Source organism: Hyaena hyaena, unplaced genomic scaffold, assembly GCF_003009895.1.
Source record: "Hyaena hyaena isolate Hyena2069 unplaced genomic scaffold, ASM300989v1 scaffold_238, whole genome shotgun sequence".
Classification (NCBI taxonomy): Eukaryota; Metazoa; Chordata; class Mammalia; order Carnivora; family Hyaenidae; genus Hyaena; species Hyaena hyaena.
The window spans coordinates 2,238,505-2,260,803 of NW_024080870.1; the positions used below are offsets into that span (position 1 = coordinate 2,238,505).

Genomic DNA, 22,299 nt, shown 5'->3' on the forward strand with positions numbered 1-22,299 from the left:
TGGGCGTGCCCATGGCTTGAGTTTATACCATGATCGCCGTTTCGGGGTGCCCACTGTTCGGTCGTCTGAATGCATCACAAACTACCCCAAAATGCAGCAGGTGAAAACAGCACACATGTTTACTCTGCTCACACGTCTGTCCTGTGGGCTGGGCTGGGGGGGGGGCACAGCTCAGTGCCAGCTGGGCCAGCTTGGAGACTGAGGCGGCAGCATTTGAAGGCCTGGGCACTCCGTGCTGGCTGGGGGGCGGGGGGGCGGGGGGCTGGGGCCTGGGTTCCCCTCAGAAACTGACAGAGGAGGGCCTCTCTACTCGGACTGCTTTGGGCTGCCTCTCAGCACGGTGGCTGGGTTGAAGGGCGATCACCCAAAACGGAAGGAGGAGGCAGAGACAGAAACGGGGACAGGGGACAGACCACAGAGAGAAGCATTCTTTTGATAACCCAGCTCCGCCCCTCCACCCACTCCCCCCCCCCCCCCCCCCCCCGCCCCCCAGCAGAATCCACCTTGGCCCTAAGTCTCTTTGGAAAGGATCTTTCTGTCACACTTCATTATTTGGGGATCAGTAAGGTTGGGGCACCGTCAGCCTGACAGAGCTGATGTTTTTCTCTGCCCTCTGCTGGGAGCCCTTCCTCAGTCAGCCTGCACTCCTGCCTTGGCCGCGGTGAGCCTGGAAGGGACTGGAAGCTTTGCCGTCTACACAGAGTGCTGCCAGCTGGGCTCCTGTTGCTTTTTTTGCGGGAGTGTGACCCACTTGGTCGCAAGTCCTGATTCAGGATAAGCCTGCTTTCTTCTGGTGGCAGTGGGAGCATGTGTGTTCAGCCTGGGGCCCAACTCTCTGTTTCCCACGGGGGAGGCAGGCGGGAGTCAGGAAGGTCGGAGGGATTCGGTCCTTGCAAAGAGGTGGATGCCTTTTTTTCTCGGCCTAGCTGCAGAGAACACGGGGCGTTGGTTTTTCGTTTCCTTTTAATTTTTAATGTTTTTTTTTTTTTAGCTTATTTTTGAGAGAGAGGGTGAGAGCAGGGGAGGGACAGAGACGGGGGAGACAAAGGATCCTACGCACGATCTGTGCTGATGCAGGGGCTTGGGCTCACGAACTGTGAATCATGGCCTGAGCGGAAGTCGGGTGCTCAACCGGCTGAACTGCCCAGGCATCCCCAGGGTTGGGTTTTAAATAGCTTGGGGATCACTTCTCTGGGGGTCCTCGCCTTTGTGGATTGTGTGCCGTCCAGGGGCTCCCATTTGTGCAGCCACAGGGGTGAGCACTGAACCAGCCCCCCAACCCCCAACCAAGTGCAGGGCTCCTAACTGGCACCCTTCAGCTGGGCGGGGAGGGCACCGTCATACCCACTGCTTTCCGTCTGTTCAGAGATGACACAACTCCCATCAGAGGCTGTGATTATTTGCCGTTCGAACTTGAATGACAGCTGCCATTGATTAAATGAGCTGACCCATGTGAAGTGCTTATCACTGCGCCAGGGATATAGTAAGTGTTCAATAAATATCAGGAACCATCACTTTGCAATAGTACTATGTGAAACCCTTCCTGCTCAAAGGGACCAAGGTCTACGGCCAGCAGCACAGACCCCAGGGCTAGACTGCTTGGGCTCAGTGCCCAGCTCACCACTTGTGCAGATTACTTCTCTGTGCCTCAGCCTCATCATATGAAAAATGGGCCTAATTACTGTATCTTCTTCATGGGGTTATGCAGAGATCCTGTGAGCTAATAGGCTGAACACAAGAGCTCAATACTCACTAGTTGTCCCTATTACGTAGGAATGTGTGTTTTGTTCCTGCCTCTGCCTGGAATGTTCCTCCAGGCTCTTCATAAGGGACAACTTCTGATCCCGTAGGACTCAGTTTAAAGGACAGCAGCTGTGCAGGAAAGGCCGCCCAGACCACCCTATTCAATAGACAGCCTCACGCCCACTCTCTAAAATGGTCTCTAGTTTCTTTTTGGCAGATATTTATTGTGTTGTCTGCTATTGTTCTGGGATATGAGCTCCAGTAAGGCAGGTCCCCTGTCTGCTTTGTTTATTGCTCTGTCCTCTGTACCCAGCAAGGTGCCTGAACATAGTAAGTGCTCAATAAATGTTTGTGGAATGAATGATCCTCACCGCTTTGCTTTATACATTCTGCAAATATGTGCTAAGGACACGGTGGTGTACTCCGTAAAGTGCTCATGGTTCCTGCTCTGGGAAGTCTTGTATCTAGTCAATTAAAAAAACTCCCTGGGTAGGGCTGCCTGGTGTGGTTGGGTGGTCTGTGCACTGCACAAAGGCACCTGGACGAGGGGGCATGTGGGGGCTGCAAGCCAATGTGGGCTCTGCTTGCCAAAAGCTGCGAGTCCTAATGCGGAGCTGTGACAGCCCAGTGGGGCACCTTTGTAATGAGCACCAAGTCATCTTAGGAGGTATGTAAATTACTGTCCCCATTTCAAGGAGGTGACTTGCCTAAGGCCACGCCCCTCTAGAGGAGGGAGTCAGGATGCAAACTTGCCTTCTCAGTTTCGGTTTCCGAGGGGGAGTCGGGTGCCCACAGGCACTGGCACAGCATGCTAGAGCTGCTCTCCGGGCACCATTTGCTGGGTGGGAGAAGCGACACCCGGGGGAGCCAGGGCATCTGTCTGGAGTCAGGCTGTACGTTGACGGAGGATTCCATGGTTTGCTGCATCTTTTGCATAAATCCTCAGCTCTCCCCTCAGGCCTCTCTCCCAACAAAACCATCTCCCTTCGCACCCTCACCTCTCTCCTTGGGCCTCTCCAATCTGTCCCGTCCACCTTCCCTGGCGCCCTTTCTCAGAAGCTCTGGGAGACAGGGGGCGCCGCAGCTGCCTTTTCCCCGGAGGTCTGTGGGGGGCGGGGGCCTGACCCTCCCTCACCAGTGTCCTCACCCACACAATGGAGCCAAAGGCGGTACCTTTGTTTTGACACGCTGTGCACATGACGGTGCCTCCTCCTTCCCTCCCTCGCGGGTTCCCTCGTCCCTAACAGAGGTCTCCCGTTGGACTCTGGGATGGGGCCACCATGCCCTGCAGGCTGGCCCCGGCCCCTCGACCTTGACTCCCACGCCAGCCCAGCCTGGCCTGTTGGGTCCCAAGCTGGGGAAGCCTGGACTCTTCTGTCCAGGTGTCAAGCAGGGTCAAGGGTCCTACATAAGAGCTCTTTTCCAGATCTCAAAGAAAATAAAAACAGGCAAAGGCCCCCACGGGCTGGAGTTAGTTGCGTACATTTTTTAATTGAAAGAAGTCAGCTTCCTAAGTATTGCTTTCACAGGCTTATCGACATCAAGTATTCCTGCCACTCCCATTTTCAAAACTATTTCTGGCCAGTGGAGCAGCGAGGCGCTCCCCCGCCATGATGTATCAGTACTGGCACCTTTTTTGCAGAACGAGTAACTTGAAATGAGTAAGTTGGACCGAGCCTCAGCCCCCGCCGCGTCCCTTGGCCTCTTTCCCCTCTGACTTACTCCCTGACATGGTCACTGCATCTAAGACCAGCCTCGGGGCCAAATCCGGCCGGGCCTGGGGCTCCGCTGGCCTTGACCGGGAGCCGCGAGCGGCTTTCGCAGCAAGTCGTGTCGTGTCCGCAGCGTGAAGCATCCTGGCGGGAGACGGGGTGTGGAGAAGCAGGAGCCGGCAGGGGTGAAGAGGGTGAAGAGCGGGGAGGCAGACTCTGGCTGGGTTCCTGTAAACATCCGTCGCTGCTGCTGCGAAAGGGCGAAAGGACGGAAGCCAAGGCAAGGCCGCTTGTGCGACACTGTGGGCGGGCGGGGAGGTCTCCGGCCGCCCCTGCCTTTCCCAGAGGGGAGAGGGGACAGGGGCACAGGCCTTCTGGGCCTTGGCTCTCAGTCTCCATCTCTCTGCCCCTCTCTGCCAGGTCCGGACGGAAACCTCTCTGTTGGCACGGAGCTCTTGGGGGAAGCAGGCCTAACGAGAAGGGAAAAGGGGTGTTACTGGCACAGAAGCATGGTCCCGCCACCCGCACCCCTGCTTCGTGGTACATCAGGACCCAACCTCCAGGCCCCGGCAGGGGACAGGGAGGCCTCCCTCCATCTTTTGCCTTCAGAACCATCAGAAGCCCCAGACTCGGGCTGGGGGGTGTTTTCCTACAACTTTTACTAATAGATAAACATCAAAAAAAAAAAAAGCATTTTTGAGAGAGCGAGGGAGAAAGCATGTAGGAGGGTCAGAGAGAGAGAGACACACAGAATCTGAAGCAGGCTCCAGGCTCTGAGCTGTCAGCACAGAGCCCGATGTGGGGCTCGAACCCACAAACCGTGAGATCATGACCTGAGCCTAAGTCGGCTGCTTAATATACTGAGCCATCCAGGAGCCCCATTACTAATAACTTCTTAGAAGTAAGTTTGCCTCATTTCTAAGGAGCCTGGACTGGAGACCCAGCGCAGTGTCACTTTGGAGAGGAGGGACTGTCCATCCTGGGAGGGGGGAGGGGGGAGGGGGCCCAAGGAAGGACGGCAGCCTGCTCAGGGGTCACCCGGGGCCTGTGGCCCACCTGAGCCCCATGGGGGTAGTGGGCGGGGCTCGGCAGCGCCTCCCGCCCCGCCTGGAAAACGCTTTGCAGGCTCTGGGAAGGATGTGGCTGTGGCCAAGCTACTCAGCAGCCCCGCTGGGCTCGTCCTCCGAGGACATGGCATCATGCTCGCGGCCAGGCCCCTCGGCTGGTCCCCGTTTCCCGTAGCCTTCTCTTTCTGCGTCCGGCAGGGTGCCGCGTCTCTGCGACATCTTCTACTCCCTGCTTCCTCGCCTGCCCCGGTTCTGTGCCTCATCTCTGCCAGCTCAGACCATGCCTCCTGCAAATGTCGTCACACATCAGACAAACCTACGCGAAACACACGGCACGGACGGTTGTTCACAGACATTGGGGGCGTCACTGTCCTCTGAGGTGGCGGGGGGGCGGCGGGGGGGGGGCGTTCTGGGCACTTAAGGACCATCGGCAGCATCCCTGGTCCCTGAGCACTAAATGCTGGTAACGCCCCCGGGCTCGGTGACAACTAAAAATGTACCCTGGCCCCGTTCCCAAGGGCCACTGAGGGGACAGAACCGCCTTCACCGAGAACCACGCATCTCCTCAAGGTTCAGAGAAGCCAAGGGACCTGCGCCTCAGTCGCACAGCTGTTCTGTTACAACAGAAACAATCACCGGGGCGCCTGGGCGGCTCAGTCGCTTAAGCGTCCGACTTCGGCTTGGGTCATGATCTCGCAGTTCGGGAGTTTGAGTCCCACATCGGGCTCTGTGCTGACAGCTCGGAGCCTGGAGCCTGCTTCAGATTCAGGGTTTCCTTCTCTCTCTGCCCCTCCCCCGCTCACGCTCTCTTTCTCAAAAATAAATAAACATTAAAAAAAAAAAAAGAGAGAGAGAAACAATCACAATCAGGCAGCTAATGACTTCCTGAGGTTTTCCTAAGGGCCGTGAGCCCAGGCCGGAGGCTGCAGGTCCCTTGCCCTGTTCCCTCCACTCACCCCTCTGAGGCACGCAGACCGGGTGCAAAGACCTGCCTCTTTGCCCGAGGGCTGCCCTGTGTGTCCCGGATGTAAGTACAGGCAAGGCCAATATCTCCCCAGGCAAAGCAAGGTCTCCCTGGAGCTGCCTCCCTACGAGCGATGACCAGGACAGTGGCAGGTCACAGCCTGGCTCCTGCACTCCGCAGCTGAGACGACTGAAGCCTATTAGCCCCCACACTGGCCCCCAGAGTCCCTGAGCAGGACTGAGCCCAGGTCCGCAGTGGTGGCATAACCCTTCCCTGACTCACCGACCCACGCCCTTCTGGTAGTTCCTGCGATCGTCTCCCGAATAAACGACTTGCCCTTGAATCTTTGTCCCAGGGCCCCCTCCTGGGAGAGCATGCCGGAGAAGGCCAGTGGCACAGGTCATTTCACTCGGCCCGCCTAACAACTCCCGGGACGACGCGCTGTTAGGTTCCATTTCACAGAGGAAGACACTGGGCTTCGGGGACGGCAAGTAACTTGTCCGGCACGCTCAAGTTCTCCAGGGCCGCATGCCACTGGGGATTTTCAGCCCTGCCTAATTTCACACAGCCGGTGTGCTGGGTCCTGAGCTGGGTGCTGGGGGCCCAGCGATAAATGCAGTCGTGCCCTTGATGGAGGGCACGGAGGCTGGAGACAGGACGGAGCACAGGTGACAGATGGAGCCCAGAGTCTGGGGAAGGCTGTGCACGGAGAACATGCCAGGTGGAGGGCGGGCTCGCGACGAGGGCCTGCATCCCCCCCTCCGCCCCGTTCGCGTGGGGTGGGGGACAGAAGGCAAGCCTTGGTGGAGAGTGGGGGAGGGGCCAAATCTACAAAGTTTCTCGCGTCCTCTGTCAGGTTGGAGAGGCCAGCCGGGAACACATCCTTGCACAGCTCTGAGACCTTCCCTGGCCTCCACTCACTGATGACGCAGGCTGAGTCCTTGCGTCCTGGCTCCCACCCCACCTCCCCACTGGGGCTGGCTTGGGGAGGGGAAGCCAGGGCTGTGGCCAGAGCCCTGGCGAGCCCAGCCGTCTAGAGAGGTGTCCACGGCCTCCCCTCCGTCCGAGGAGCCTCTGGGGTTCCCTGTGGGGGCCAGTGGGGGGGTTCCTGAGAGCAGAGCTCCCTGCAGAGCCCTCCAAGGCCGGGGATCACACTTACGCCCACTTCAGGCTTGTGTGGACAGCATGTCAGAGAAGAGAGTCCCCGGAATGGGGCCTCGCTCCTCTCCCAGTCCTGGTCACCACCACCAGCACTGAGACGGAACCCAGGCCAGCGGCGGTCTGGCTGGACCGTGTGTCTCACACGCTGATCTCCCATCCGAGGAGGCCCAGGGCTCCAGCTGCATTCACCACTGCCCTGCGCCATCTGCAGGGCCACCTTCTATTTATGGGAAGGGAGGCTGGGTTTCCACTTCTGATAGGAAGACAAAGGTCCCGTCTTTTCAGAACATGACTTCACTTGAAAAAGAGCTCCTTTGAAAAAAACAAGGACACAAAGAACAGTCCAGGCAACAGGGCAGAAAATTGTTGACGGTGTCACATGGGGTCTCAGAGACCCTGATCGGAGTGGGTGACACTCATTCCACACAGGGCCCAGAGAGGGTGGTGAGCTGCCCTAAGCCACACAGCAAGCTGAGGGCAGCCCGGGTCTCTGTGTCCTCTGGAGGCACACTCACTGGTGCCACGACGAGAGATCAGTCCCCTTGTCCTTTACCTTGCGAGTCTGGCCTCACAGTGAACCCCTCACTGAGAACCCTGAGAACGCCAACAGCAGGTGGGACTTCTCAGGCACTCTACGCTCACCTTGTGCTACATGCTTTAACTCCTGTCCTGGCTCATTTCCACCCCAGAACCACCTTGGGAGGTGGGGCCAAGCAGGCCCATCATCCGGAACTTCAGGTGGGGCTCAGAAAGGGTCAGCAATTTGGTCAGGGCCACACAGCCTGCGAGGGGCAGAACCGGGACTTGAACCTTCCCTCCGTGGTCTGATCTCAGGTTCATTCCTCTCTTGTTCTGGGGCATCGAAAGCCGTGGCTTGCAGAATCCAAGCCAGTGGGTTCTCCAGGCTTCTAGTATCTTTAGTGCATGAAAGACAATTCATTGGCCAGAGTGGCTTTTTGGTTTTTTCTTCCTCCTTTCTGAAGCTGTAACCTTTCATCCTGTGCTCCTCCCTAGAAATGGACAGAGGGAGTGGCCAGCTGACTGGTTTGTCATGGAGAAGGACGGCTGGGCCCTCGAGCCATTTTAAGATGCGACGTGTCAGCCCAGTACCTCGGTGGAGAAGCTGCCTAGTAGTCTGGCATTTGGCTTCAGTGAGAAAAAGACACCCTTGTGTCTTAAGGGGCTGGTGGGGCAACGCCCTGGGCGTGCTGAGTGAGCAGAGATTTCTCTTCTACAGGTCGGCCGTCCCAAGGGGCAGCTGGCAGCCGGGGCAAGGCCCATCTATAATTCAGGCTCTGCCCTGCCTAGCTATGTGTCCTCAGGCAAATTACTGAGTCTCTCTGGTCCTATTCTTTTGAAACAAGAGAGCAGTGCCTACTTCACTGGACTGTTTGTTGTGAGGATTAGATGAAATCACATTGGTGGCAGGACTACAATGCACGAGGCGCCCGTAAGTAGCCCCCCCCCCCCCAGCTAAAGCACACAGGCGGGGCTGCTCCTCAGTGTTGGGGGCCTTCTGCAAACGGTAGCCCTGTCGCCCTCCAAGGACCCCGCGGGCTGGAAGCCCACTGCTCGCTCTTCTCTCTCTGCTCTCTCCATGTACCAACTGGCCACTTAAAGCGGACACGGACAGATGTCACCTCGAGCCCGTGTGCCCCGCGTCTCAGCTGTCGTCTCAGGGATGGGCCGTGCAGCGGAAGGACGTCTGCCTTGTCTGGGCCAAGAGCTCACGGCCAGAAGGAGCTGGGCAAGGAGAGGCCGCCTGGGTCCGCGTCCCGATGGAAGCCAGCGTCCTGGAGAAGCAGGGGCCGGTGTGTCCAGCCCAGGTCTGGCTCACGTGCCAGGTGCTGACACCCATCGGTTGTCGGTTTGGTGGAGATTCCTGGTCCAGAAGGGGTCTCCAGAGGCTCGGTCCTAAGACACGGCAGCTTTTGCCCTGGAGTCTGGCCCTGAGAACTGCCCGGAGAATTATTTATTTAGTATTTTAAATCAATGCACTTTTTTTTTTTTTAAAGGGAACTTTACGTCACTTTCATGAATAAAACAGACTATCACTCATCATCAACAGAAGGCAATGCAAGAAACAAACGATGCGCAGAAAACCATTAGTTCTAGCCAGATACCCCTGGCTTGTGAAACAGCCTCGGCCTGGCCTCTGGTTGGGGGAAAAGGGAAAAGTAGCAAGTGCCCAGGAGTGACAGAGGACCTCCATTGAGGAGGCACTGGGAGCGAGGCTATGGGTCCCAACTGGCCACCTCACAGCTGGGTATCTGTGGTGAGTCACTGACCCGTCCCCAAGCCTCAGTTTCCCATCCTCTATAATGGAACTAATGAGCCCTACCCCGCCCACTTCATGGGTGACTGGGTGACGAGCTTAGGGGAAGGGAGATGTGAGAGGGGCAGCTATTTTTAACCACCCAGGCGAGCCCCTGCCAGGAAGGAATCCCAGGAATGAAGCCTTCCCCTTCAGGATGCCTGGAGTTGGAAGTGGAACTCTTCCCAGCCACGCCCAGGCTCCAGAGGACAGCTGTGAGGGCACCAATCATCACCGCCCTGAGCTGCTTCAAAGGCCACCTAAGCAGACACATCCTTCCTGGTCATCAGCCCCCAAGAGGAGGCACAGCCTCCAGGCTGAGTCCCCTATGGGTCTGACACACCGTCAACACGGACAGCATCATTTATGAAGAGCCGACCACACGCCCCTCATGGTCTCAGGTAACGCGCACGAGCCTTTATGCAGGTGCGACAACTACCCCATCAAACCGGACAGTGGCTGGTGTCCCGTGACAAAGAGCAGGCCAGGGGCCCCAGGCCATTAGCTGGCTCTGGTATGTGGTCAGAAGTTAAATGATTTGGCACTCACGTTTTTATCCATGCCTCGTAATGTTGGTTTGATGTTTTCAGCTACATAAACATCCTTTTAAAAATAAATTTACAGTGGGGCTCCTGGGTGGCTTAGTCGGTTAAGCGTCCGACTTTCGCTTAGGTCATGATCTCGCGGTTTGTGGGTTCGAGCCCCGCGTCGGGCTCTGTGCTGACTGCCAGCTCAGAGCCTGGAGCCTATTTCAGTCTGTATCTCCCTCTCTCCCCCACTCTCCCCTGCTCACGCTGTCTCTCTCTCTCTCTCCTAGAAATAAATTAAAAAAAAAAAAATTTAGAGGGGCTCCTGGGTGGCTCAGTAGGTTGAGCGTCCAACTTTGGCTCAGGTCATGATCTCACAGTCCACAGGTTCAAGCCCCCCATGAAGCCCTGTGCTGATAGCTCGGAGCCTGGAGCCTGCTTTGGATTCTGTGTCTCCCTCTCGCTCTCAAAAATAAATAAACATAAAAAAATTCACATAAAAAAGTAGGGTTTTGAAAGATGAAGTACTACAACTAGTTTGATCACAACTGCAGGTGAGAAACAGGAAAACAGTAACTTTACTGTGGACAGGCCTGGTGGACATCACCTTAGCCCAGCGATCAAAGTTAACATCACCGGCAGTGGGACAGACGTCATGTGCCTCCTGATGACTACGCACTCAGAAGGGCACACACTCACCTCTCCACGGGGCTCCTGCCAACAGTGCATCATCTGAACCTAATCTCAAGAGTAAACATCAGATAGGCCCAAATTGAGAGACTTGTACTCCCCCAAAACGTCGGGATTGAGGAAGACTCAAGAGACACAACAATTAAGGCAAAGGGTGATCTGGGATATGATCTGGGACCTCAGCTTTGCCTTTGTATCGTGAAAGGTCACTATTGGGACGATCGGTGAGATCTGAATAAAGTCATAGGCTGAGACTGGCTCATAGGCTCGCATCGGTGTTAAGTTGGCTGATTTTGACAACTCAAACTGTGGCCAGGGAACTGAATGTCCTTGGGCTACGAAAATAACCCAGGGAAATATTTAGGGGTAAAGGAGCACAAGGTCTGCAGTCTGTTTTCAAATGGCTCAGATACAGAACTACACGTATACACGCATGTATACACGCATGCACATACAGAGCAACTCGGGAGCAAACACGGCAACACGTAAATCCGTGCAACTGGTGACTTTGGGTGGAGACTGCAAGGGGATTCTACCTGCTCTTCTTGCAACTTGGGCATCAGTGTGAAATTCTTTCAAAGTAAAGTTTGAAAGGTTTTAAAAAAAAAAAAAAACTCAGCAAAAAGGGGCGAGAGCCTCAGGGCAGCAGGCCTGGCAGAGCCAGTGAGCGCTACCTCTGGCCCCTCCCTCCCTCCTCCCCTTTGGGCCTCAGCTTCTTTATTTGTGAGATGGGGACAGTGCTGCCTGTCCCTTTTACCATGATCTTCATTTCCCACAAGCAGGCTGGGCTTTCACAAGTTCTGGGGGAAAGACGGCAGAGAAAGCAGGAACATGAGCGGTCAAGGTCAGAGGAACCCTTCTTTGTTCGACAGAACAGACACAAGCACTGAGGGTCTTCCTTGAATGCAACCCCCGTTTGTGTGCCTCGGGGCCAAGGAGCTGAACACCTTCTCGTGTCCAGAGGGGCAAGTCGGCCGAGCCTCGGGTGCACCTGCCTCCGCTGGCCACCATCGCCTGTCTCCTGCCTGGACCACAGCTACAGGAGACCGCCTGGTTTCCCTCATCTGCCCTCACCCCCTCCTCCCCCTTTCCCCCCCAGGAGCTCCAGCAGTGGCCTGGGGGGGTGGGTCTGCTGTGACCTGAAGCTACTGTCAGCGTCCCTGCAGAAATCCTGGGTCTCTGCGCAGGGCAGTGCCGTGCCGGCCTGCGTGTTCTGCTCAGGGCACAGGCTGCTGACTAGCACGGAGGGACCGGGGCAGGCAGACCAGAGGGAGCGGCCGTGGCACCCCGTGAGGACACCGAAGCCTGGAGACTCTGTAATAAGTAGACCAAAGGGTCCAGTTACCCGCGTTCCATATCTGAGCTCTACCAGGCCCCAGTGACTGACAGCAGCATCCTGCAGGCTCTCCGTTTCCGGTGCAGAGAGGCTCGCTCTCTCCTACAGCCCTCCTCCCTCTGTGCCAGGAACAGGGACAGATCAATCCACCGCACTGCCTCTGCCTCGGACCACGGGGATGTGAGGACTTTCCCTGGCTCCAGGCTGGCCGCGGGGGTCTTTCTCCTGGGAAGGAGGGGGCTCCGGCTGCCCCACTTCCTGCTGCTGGGCAGTGATTAACGCTCTAGGAAAACTGCAGAGCCTTGGCTCTGCAGGGCCCAGATCTGGTGGCCTGGGGAGACCACAGGCAGTGGGAAAGGTCTCCTGAGGGTCCCAGGCCAGGAAGGCAGTCCTCCGTGGCTGGTCGTGGAATATAAATATTCATGCAGGGATGCACGTGCAGGTTTACACATTTGCAAGGGCCTAAGCGTATACACTTTCCATCATATCTGTTAATTCCAACAATGGTTAACATTAATATTATCACTTACTTCACACAGGAAGGACGGTGAGCCTTACATATATCTCACTTAATCCTCACAACGAGACTGATTTCATTCCCCCCCGCTTTTTAGAAGAGAAAACGGATCCGCAGGGAGATGTGTGACACACCCAAGGTCACAGCCAGGAATGGGATTTGAACCAGGTTCTTGCTCCTAAACACAAACCTAATACTGCCTCCTTCCAACGATGCTCAACAGATGTTTGATGAAATGTATTATGTTCATACACACACACACACCAAGGGAGTGCGCCTCGAGGTCCTCCCCAGACCCCGCTGCCCGGCATGCCCTCCACCCTCGTCAATGCTTCCGTGACCTTGTCACACGTCCGCATGGGGGCAAGCCAGAGGGAAAGAAATCTGACTACTGATGCTCCCCTGATTACAGAAAGGGGCCCACAGATGAGGTGCAGTCAGACCATTTTTAGATCTTTCCCAGAGGCTTTTCCTGTTACGACGTACCCTCCCCTACCCGAGTCTGGGCTTCCCAGGTCCGGCGCCAAGGCCTCCTGGGCCGGGACTTGGGACTCGGGAAGTAGGAATGCTGTGCGTGGCTTCTCCAGGCTCGAGTATTTCCCCCGTCCCGGGCCTTCCTGCCTCCCAGCTTGGGCCCTGCGCTCTGACAGCTTTGCAACGGTGTCCCTGCGACACGCTTCCTGGTGCTTCTGCTCGAACAGCCTCTGCGGCGCACGAAGCCTGACGAAGCATTTGGGCTTCAGCTTGGGGTTCAGAGCGTGCCAATGTTTTCACTTGGAAGGGGAAGTGTTTCTGTTGATGTGGTGAAGAGATAAAATAAGACACTCTTCACCAACTTACGCCGTCTCAAAGTCAAGCGCTTGGCTTGGCGGCAGAGATTCATTTCAGGCCCTCCCAGGCCTAGCGCTGGGGGGTGGGGGCAGAGCAGGCGGGGCTAAAGTTTGTTGAATGACTGAATGAGGGAAAATGCAAAGGGGCCTACCTGGCACCAGGCATGGTGAATGATCAGTACTCAGGACAGGTTTCGAATGGAGTCCACAGGGTCTACCTTCGTAAGGCGTTCTCAGTCTGTGTCTCCATCTTCACCCACCTTGGCACAGCCAAGCCCCTGCTGCCTCCAGCCCGAGCAACTACACACTTCCTAACTGGCTTCCCTGCTTCCACACTTGTGCCGACGGCCCTTCCTGCCCACAGCTGCCAAAGTCATCTCTGGCTTAAAACCTTCTGATGGCTTCCCATTGCTCGTGGCCCTGGCCTCCCAGGTCCTGTATGGTCTCCCCTACCTGCCTCACTGACCTCTCCTGGGCTGCTCTCCAGCCACGGTGGCCTCATTCTGGTTGCTGCACCAACGAACTCTCCTACCCCACTGCCTCAGCACGAGTCATTCCCTGTGCCCGGATTGGTTTCCCCCAGATCTTCAGTCTGGCTCCATCTACCAACTTGGGGCTCAGTTCAAATGTGTCATTGCCTCAAAGAGCCCTTCTCTGACTCCCCCTGCCCTCTCTCTATTCTGCTACACTCACTCAACAGATGCCAGGCACCTGTTCTAAGCGCTGAACTCAACAGGGATGGCCCAGGTCCTTCCTATAGGTCTTAACGGCTCTCAAAAAAATCTGATGATCTTGTTTGGGAATCTGCTTGTCTTCTCACCGTGTGCTGGGAGGGCCAGGGCTACGTCTCTCTTGTTCACTGTGTTCACCCACGGGACACAGTATTACTCAGGAAATATTTCTTCGATCAAAGAACAGATTGATGGATGGATGGATGGATGGCAGGCAAGTAGGTAGGCAGGCTGGGGAGGTATGTAAGAGAGGCTAACACACCCTCTGCCCGGCACTTGGCACTTGGTTCTTAAGGTCATACTGAGCTCAAATGAAGCTTTTATCAAAGAAATCTCACTGTCCTCCCCTCAGGGGAGCCCCCAGCCCTCAGCACTGCCACCAGCAGGTCCTGCCCCACCCGGCATTCCCTCTGACTATGGTCATCTTGGTAAAGACCGGCAACAGAGATGGGGACAGTTAACTCAGCTTGCTTGGGGTGAGTGGCACTAGTGTCTGTTTTCTAAAAGGAGCTCTTGCTACCTTGATATCTTCCCTTCAGTGACGCTCACAGCCAAGGGGCTCAGCCACAGAGTGGCCGCACATCCCACGGACCCTCACCAGACCCAGCAGATTGCCTGCTCCTCTCTCTCCCCCTCTCATCTTATCCAGTCGCCTCTCTTCCTGGCTGTGAGGCTTTGGCCAAGCCCTTCTCCTTCCTGGACCTTCATTTCCCTCCCATCAACACACAAGGTGGGACAGGACATGCAGCTTCCTGGTCGCGGCCCAGCGGCAGGACTTGAACCCCTCAGTGCAAAGATCCTGTGGTCCCTACTCCTGCTCGAGGTCTTGCAGACACCGCAGGCGACGCCAGCCCCAGCTTGCCAGTCTGCAAAAGCAATCTGCAAAACTGGCGGCCCTTGCAGATGCAAGCTGGAGTACTGCCCGGCTGGAGCACCCTGAAACCCGACTCCCACATAGCAGCAAACCTGAGGCCAAGAGGAAGCGCAGACTTTGCTGGAGGTTTCAGCTCTGAGCCCTTGCTCTCAAGTCCCCACCCGATTCCCAAAGGGGCCACGGGACAAAGGCGGTCGTGCCTGGCTTGCCACCTCTTCTGACACTGCAAGTCTTTATGCTTCTGGGACTATGGGAACTCCCAAAAAGCCAAGGTCACCATCAAGCCAGATTGAGACAGAGGGGAGGAGCTGAGAGATCTGCCTCAAAGGGATCTGGGTGCACAGGCTTTTCCACAAGCTGTGGCGGTAGGCACCGTGGCTAACCCAGGCACCACTCAAGCTCGGCCTCCCTTGCCCTCAACGACTGTCACCTTCACCAGGGAAAGCTTTCCAGCCCCAGTCAAGGGCCCAAAAGGGGGCTGGCCATTCCTGGCATCTAAACAGACCTCCAGGAGGTGGAGGGAGGAGTCAGAAGCCTGGGGGCAGGGTGTCTGTTCGGTCTGGAGATGCCACCCTCTTCTTCGCCAGCGCCCCAACCCATCCTCATCTGGCGCAGAGAGGGCACTTACAGGTCTTGGAGGCCAGCGAGGGCCTCGTCCTGGGGGGTCCCATCCCTGGCCACACGATGCCCCCAATCAGCAGCGGCGGCATGATTTGGGAGGCAGGTCCAGGCCGAGGGTTGCGGGTCGTTGGAGGGGGGGGAGGGGAGGTCGGGAGCCAAGGCTACTCCAAGTAACCGTCGAAGACATCGAGCTCCGAGTCGGCATCGTAGAGACCCGAGCCGGGGTCGGAGAGCACGCCGAGGTCCACGAGTGCCTGGTCCATGTCCTCGGGCAGGAAGACGAGGCCCACGTTGAGCACAATGTACTCCATGAGGAAGGCGTAGTACAGGATCAGCACATTGACGAAGAACAGGCCCACGTAGAACATAGAGGGCAGCAGCGACGGCGGCACGTAGGGGACCAGGGGGCCCAGCGCGTCCAGGTGGGCCGCGACCCGGGCGCCGGGCATGCAGGGGGCGGCGAGGGCGGCGGCGGCCCGGCGATCCCAGCGCTCTCAGCCGCTGCGGCGCCCGGGCGGCCGACAAGGGGGCAGCTCAGCCATCCAGGGACGCCCCGGGGGCTCGACCCCCGCCGGTGTGCGGCGGCCCCTGCGGACGCTCCCTGGCCCCTGAAAAGTGCCCGGCGGGGTCCACGCACCCTCAGATGTGCCCACACGACCCTCTCGATCCTCCAGGCGGCCAGGCGGGCCCCCCCCCCGAGGCGGCCGGCGGCCGGCGGCTGCCCGGCTCCTCCGACGCGCCCCGCTCGCGCTCAAGGGCCCTCGCAGCGCAAGCGGGAACCCCACCGCGGCTCAGCGCCGAGGGCCAGTCCCGGCGGCTGTCGCGTCAGCTCCGCCCGGCAGAGCCTCGCGCCCCCTGTGCGCCCCCACAGGCTCAGCGCCCATGGCTGCGGCCGCCGCGTCGCCCTCCTGGTAGCGTTCCGAGCACCGCCTCCGGAGCGGCCCCGCGCTCATTGGCCAGCCGCCCCCTGCCCGAGCTCATTGGCCGGCTCGACGCCCGCGTTCATTGGCCCGAGACCTCAGGGGGCGGTACCGCTTCGCCCCGCCCCTCGGGGCGCTGGCCTCTGACTTGCTTTCCTGGTTCCGGGTTCCGCCCAGGTCTCAAATCCAATTCGCTCTGCGAATTCCCCACGGAGTAGCGGGAGGGGAAAGAGAACACTGTTCAAACCTGCATGTATCCTGAAGGCTACGAAAGCTGGAGGAAACCGCTTCCTCAGCAATCCCCTAGATTTGGGTGTGGCGTCACGCCTCTTTGGGACTCAGTTTACTTTCCAAAAGGAGGCAGGGTAGGGGGACGGTGAATTTACCAGTGAAAAATCTCCGACTTCCCAAAGCGGCGATTTTCCGAGGCGGGGAAGATCAATCAGTGCCTCCTTGAGCTCTCCAAATTCTGCCTGCGAGAGGGTCCGTGCATCGCGGGGGTCTACATATTAGGGTTCAGGGACACCTGACTGAAGAGAGTCCCAGGCAGGACAGACCTGCAGCAGTGGAGGTGCTTCTTGTTTTTACTTTGTAAACCATGTTTAAAAACAACCCGTGTTAGGGGCGCCTGGGTGGCTCAGTAGATTAAGCGTCTGACTCTTGACACTTGATTTCAGCTCAGGTCATGATCTCACAGTTGGTGAGAGAAATCCCTGCATCGGACTCTGTGATGACAGTGCGGAGCCTGCTTGGGATTCACTGCCTCCCATTCTCTGCCCCTTTCTCGCTCTTTCTCTGCTCTCTATCAATATTTAAAAAAATAGTACGCGGTTAAACATTAAAACAACCAAGAAGTACATAGGAAAGTGAGTCTCCTACTCACTGATTCCCCTGCTCATGAGGAACCCCTGTATATCCTTCAGGAGACTGATCTTGCCCAAAGCGATCTTCAGAGCAGTTCAACAGACCTTTAAATCTCAGGCCGCATTGAGCTGGGTGCTTTATATACATTGCTTAATTGTAGCTAGATGGGGTAGTGTAGCACGTTACCCTTTCTACACATGAGGAAATCTAGGCCCAGAGAAAAGGGAGGGCCCAGAAAGATGCGAGGTCTGCATGCCTTCGGAGAACGGACCTGCCCTTTTTTCTCCATGGCTGTCTTCTTGCCCCTTTAGATGAATTACAGAGAAAACCATTAATACTCCAACTGCTGAAGGTGAAACCTTAATGCAGTCATTCATTCACTCTGCCAATATTTTTATTGTTTTTTATTTTGAGAGGGAAAGAAAGCATAAGCAGGGGAGGGGCAGAGAGAATCCCAAGCTCGATCTCACCCTCAAGATCATAACCTGAATGGAAACCAAAAGTCAGACGCTCAACCCACTGAGCCACCAGGTACCCCACGCTGCCAATATTTGTTGAGCACCTGTGATGTGCAAAACTTTGTGCTAGGAAATGGGGAGAACATCGGCCCTTAGCCCATGTCTGAACACAGTTAAGGGGACACAGTACACTGTAGATAACTGTGTGGTGTAGAAATGAATGAATGAATGGTGACCATGGCAGTCTTGCCTCCAGGGAGCTTCTCACTCCTACTCCAAGACAGAAATTTAGATACAACTTGTTGGCTCATGTGGGGACAGAAAAAAACCGTTAAGAACAATCAAGGCCATTACCAATTTGTTACAGATTAGTAGTTTATTGGGGCATAAAATAAGGGTGCCAGGGTTTGAATCATGACCTTAGGTAAGTCAACCCCTGAAACTTGTGATTCGGTTTCCCCGGGGGTGGGTGGGACATGGGGATAACAGGACCCGCCTCACAGGCTGGTTGGTAGAATTAAGTAACAACATATGTAAAGCGCTTAGGACATTGGCACATAGTATATATCCTGCAATAGCTATTCTTATCATAAAAGCTGATAATTGTCAGAACTGCGGTTACTTTGAGTCACCCAGCTTCACCGATTCGCTCCTCAAGGCTCCGCGCAGTTTTCCCGTCCCCGCCCACCGTACTATACTGCGGGCTCTCTTCCTCTCGCTCCGCCTCTTCTCCAAGGGCGCAGGTCCGTCGTTGCGTGATGCACGCCGGGCCTTGTAGTTTGTTTGCAGAGTCCTCTCGGCGGGGGCCTCGCGGGAGGACTGCATTTCCCAGCGTTCCTCGTGGCGGCGGCCGTAAAGCGCGGCGGTCGAACGGCCGGTTCCGGCTGAATGTCAGTGCGGAGCTGTGGGCCGGGGAGGAAGGTGTTTGGCGGTCCTTCTACCACCTCCGCCGCTGCCTCCTCCGCTTGTGCTGCCGCGGCGGGCGCTCGGGCATGAGACCGTGAGGCGGGCAGCGGGTCGGGGCCGCCGACATGTTTGGCCGCTCGCGGAGCTGGGTGGGCGGAGGCCACGGCAAGTCTTCCCGCAACATCCACTCCTTGGACCACCTCAAGTGAGTGTGCTGGGGGTGGAGGGGGGCAGGCCGCGGGGCTGGACGTGGGAATGGGGGCGCCTAGCCCCGGGCCGGGTCGTCTGCGAGGTGTGAGAGCGAGGTGGAGGGCGCGGAGAGACGCCCGGGAAAGACTGTATGGTGGTTAAGAGCGAGGGCTCTGGAGTCAGGGCGCTTGGGGTTCGAACCCTGACACCGTCGCTCCTCGCTGTGTGACCTTGGGCAAGTGGTTTGGCTTCTCAGAGTCTCAGTACCCCCGTCTGTAAAGTAAGGGAATGAGGTTTCGGTTTGTGAACGCAGACTTCGTTGTTGCCGTGGGGCAGCGGTGGGCACCGAGCTTACCGGCGTGGAACTTCTTTGGGCAGGACAGCGTAGGAGTCAGAGATATGGACCCAGGAGTTTGAATTTTAAGTGTGTGAATTTTTAGGCCTCAGTTTCCTCAGTTGTAAAATGGATATAGTGACACCACCTGCTTCTTAGTGTCGTTTTGAGAGCAGGATAAGAGAATGCACACAAACTGGAAGCAGGTAGGAGTGTTCACTGAACGGCAGCAATGAAAACATCCCCCCCCCCCCCCCCCGGGGGAGACTAAGAAGAGGACTATCAGAAGTAGAGCTTTGGGGGAGGACAGGTGGCAGACGTGGTCCTGGGAGGCAGGAGTGCATCAGACCTGCATTCAAATCCCGATCCTACTGTGTGACCTCGGACAGATTACTTCGCCTCCTTGAGCCTCTGGTGCCCCATCTGCAAATGGGGATGGTGAACCTTGTGCAAGGATCCGATAACATCAGGCGTGGAAAGAAACTGATCGGTGTCAGCCACACAGTAGGTGGCTGTAGCCACGTTCATCAGCGAGGGAGACCCTTCCCAGACCACCCCACCTGAAGTGCTTCCCCACCTCCTTTCCTTTCCATCTGCTCTTTCTCTTGATTTCATTCAGTGCCTCCTTCCACTGCCTGCATTCATCCTGTGTGTTTTCGCTCCTTTTCTGTCTGCTCTTAAACCGGTACTTCCAGGAGAGAACAGACTGCATGTTTTGCTCACAGCTGTATTCTCAGCATCTAGCGCCGTGCCTGGCACACAGTAGGAGCTCAGTGGCTATGGAGAGAATGAAAAAAAAAAAAAGAGAATGAATTGGGGACAGGTGCAGAGCATGTAGACAGACCTGGAATGGGAGGGGGGGTTTGGAGGGGGTGATGGAAAGTAGAGACTTTTGTGGAGGGAATGACTCCAGGGAGGAAAATGTAGTGTGTGGGGTGGCAGTTGAGTGGGAAGAAGGCAAACCTTTGGTGGTAAGAAGTAGACTCGTTTCCAGAGCGAGCTCCCAAGATTACTAATGGGAGGGAAGAAGGATGGAGGGGGGCAGGCAGGGAGCAGTAGCAGGAAGTCAGGGACCCAGGGCAAGGATTAGTGGGAGGGAAATTAGATGGGGCTTCTCATTTGGCCAGAGGTGGGGGTGCTTTGCTTCTCAGCTATGTCCTTTCTAGCACAGAGCAGGCGTTTAATAAACGTGTGTGGATCTCAAAGAGTAGCAGGGATCAGGATGTAGTAAGGAATGGTTTTGGGGGGGGGGTGATGATGAGAGATGACACAGGGAGGAAAGAGAGAGACATAGCCAGGATAGGGGGTGTAGGGAAGCCAGGAATCTTAAACAAGAGGGCAGCTGGGCTGGAAAGGGAGAGGCGGAAGGATTTCAGGAATTTAGGAGTGGGTGGATGTGGCTGAGAAGGGGGAGGATGCATTTCTAAAAGAGGTTGGGCCTCGTGCTGGCATCCAGGCACCTGCAGGCTTTCACCTAGCTCTGCCTGACTCTGGTCCTGGTCAAGTATCTGAATAATTATCGAGCGCATTTTCTGCGCCAGGTCCTTGCTCAGGACTTCCTGTGTGCTATTCCCGAGTCCTCACAAGTCTGTGAGCTATAGGAACTGTTCCTGTTTTCCATTTTATAGAAGTGGAAACTAAGGTTCAGAGAGGCTAGCAGGACCTTGAACTGGATTTCAAGAGGTTCATTTGCCCCAAGGTGATAAGAGCCCAAACGGGTTGAAGCCAGGATCGGCCCTGTACCTGCACCCACTGCCCTGTCTTTGTGAATGAAACTTCCTCCTAAGTCAGTTTGTGAAGACTCGCAACTTGGCCGAATCTCTGTGCCCAACGCCGCATCATTACTCTCTGACCAGCCAGGGGATGGTAAAGGTTCTTGATTCCTTTTAAGTATCTGGGCACTGCCCAGGTTCATCGTTTAGGTTAAAAGGCCATCAGGTGCTCTTGGAAACCCGAGCTGCCTGTCCTGGATCAGGCAGATCAGCTTAATCCGTATTATAGTCCAAGGAGCCTGGCGATTTGCATATAGGTGTGGGCCTTAGTAGATCCCAAAATGACTTGGAAAAGAGTGCTGCCAACAGCTAGTCCTCACCCCAGTGCTCGTGATGTTTTTCACTTGGCTCTGATGGTAAACATCTAGGGCCTTAGGTACAGAACAGCTCATTCCCTGAGGGAGTTCCCAGGCCAGTGGGGGAGATGGCTGTAGTGCCAGTGACTATACAGCCTGACCAGTGGCAGGATCTCTGTAGCTCCAGGGTCCTGTGGGAACCCTCGGAAGCCTTCTGAGGGAGGCAGCACCAGAGCAGAGTCTTCAGGGACAAGCAGGAGCCACCCTGGGGGGACACGGGGCGTGGGAGGGGGACCCCGGGGTTTGTGCCAACCAAGGTGGTGCTGGTGGTTGTAGGAAGTGAGGCTGGAGGTAGAATGGGGCTTGCGCTTCACCTGACGCAAGGGGTGACCAGCCACTCCGAGTGCCTGGGACCGAGGACATGGGACTTTCAGTACTAAAACTGGGAAAGTCCTGGGCACTCGATACAAATCGGTCACCCTGCCAGCGACAAGTGACGGTTCCTAACATACTCGTGGCCTGACCTAGGGCAGTGTGGGTGGAGAGAAAAGATGAAAATAAATAAAAGAATTTAGGATTGGAAAAAAAAAAAACCAAACTTTTTTTTTTTTTTGAAACTCAGAGCACCTAGGAACTTGCTCCCTTTTCAAACTAGACTTTATTTTTAAGAATGGTTTGTGATGTAAAGAAAAACCGAAAAGCTGGTACAGAGAGAGCTGGAGTTGCTTTTGAACCACATTGTTCTTCCTAATGTTCTCCGCTTTCACCCTGGAAAGGAGTCACCTTTTAGGGCTTTGCTTTTCCTATATAATGGAAAACTGTGTGCCTGTGGTGTTTGTCTACCGAACTGAGTTAGTGATTTCGTTGAGGCAGAGATAGGAAGAGGTGATGCACTACATGCCACGGGTGGGTTGCTGCCCAGACGACTGGCGTATGCCCACCAGCGAGCACAGTCTTTGCTGATGCACTTGCATGGCTGCTGCTGCACGATCGCCTGCAGCCGGCTCCACCAGGCCATGTACTCTTGTGGCAGGACTGAGGTGGCGTGCTGTTCCATTGCCTGCACCCTGATCGCCTTTGCGTGGGGGTCAATGTTCTTGGTGGCGAGTGACAGGAACCCAGCTAGGATCACCGTGTGGCCCAAATGGAACAGCTCCAGTCGCCGGCTGCGGTGTGGCTGAGTCCACGTGCTCACACGAAGCTGGCAGAATCCGTCTCTTCCCAGTGCTTGTCTCCGCATTTCTTGCACGTTGGTGCCATTGTTAGCGGGCTCCAGGCTCTTCCCACAGCAGTCCGTGGGGAAAAGGGAGCATCTTTTCTAACTATTGCCAGCAGAAGTCCAGAAGGGGTATGGTTGGGCCAGCCTGGGGGCTCATGACAGTCCCTGACCCAGTCCCTGTGGCCAGAGACAGGGGGTGCTCTACTTGGCCCTTGCCTGGAGCTGGGGTGGCCTCAGCTCCCCCCGAGCTAGTG

At 56.2% G+C, this 22,299-nt stretch overlaps 2 protein-coding genes across 7 annotated transcripts in view; one reads left to right on the top strand and one right to left on the bottom strand.

Moving 5' to 3' along the window:
- Window positions 1-3,209: 3,209 nt before the first annotated feature.
- Window positions 3,210-15,987, bottom strand: DEXI (Dexi homolog). Of its 2 annotated transcripts, none has more exons than XM_039244351.1 (2): window positions 15,095-15,987; window positions 3,210-3,925 (listed from the first exon to the last, which is right to left on the bottom strand). In XM_039244351.1, exon 1 carries the CDS (start codon window positions 15,534-15,536, stop codon window positions 15,249-15,251), a length of 288 nt encoding a protein of 95 aa, XP_039100282.1. In that variant the 5' UTR covers window positions 15,537-15,987; the 3' UTR covers window positions 3,210-3,925; window positions 15,095-15,248. The 2 variants fall into 2 exon arrangements, with proteins under 2 accessions (XP_039100282.1, XP_039100281.1); XM_039244350.1 differs by having other exon boundaries at window positions 15,095-15,252.
- Window positions 15,988-18,244: 2,257 nt separating this feature from the next.
- Window positions 18,245-22,299, top strand: part of CLEC16A (C-type lectin domain containing 16A) — a 178,033-nt gene continuing 173,978 nt past the window's right edge. For all 5 annotated transcript variants that reach the window (XM_039244331.1, XM_039244333.1, XM_039244332.1 and 2 more), the window contains exon 1: window positions 18,245-18,440. In XM_039244331.1, coding sequence (XP_039100262.1) covers window positions 18,361-18,440 — 80 coding nt within the window. In that variant the 5' untranslated portion in view covers window positions 18,245-18,360. The remainder of the gene's footprint in view (window positions 18,441-22,299) is intronic.

Bases quoted from the DNA above. Each gene is read 5' to 3' on its own strand.
- DEXI (XM_039244350.1), bottom strand. From the start codon at position 15,176: ATGCCGCCGCTGCTGATTGGGGGCATCGTGTGGCCAGGGATGGGACCC. The intron at 3,926-15,094 runs GTAAGTGCCCTC...CCTTCTCGTTAG, and splicing joins CTCGCTGGCCTCCAAGACCT to GCCTGCTTCCCCCAAGAGCT.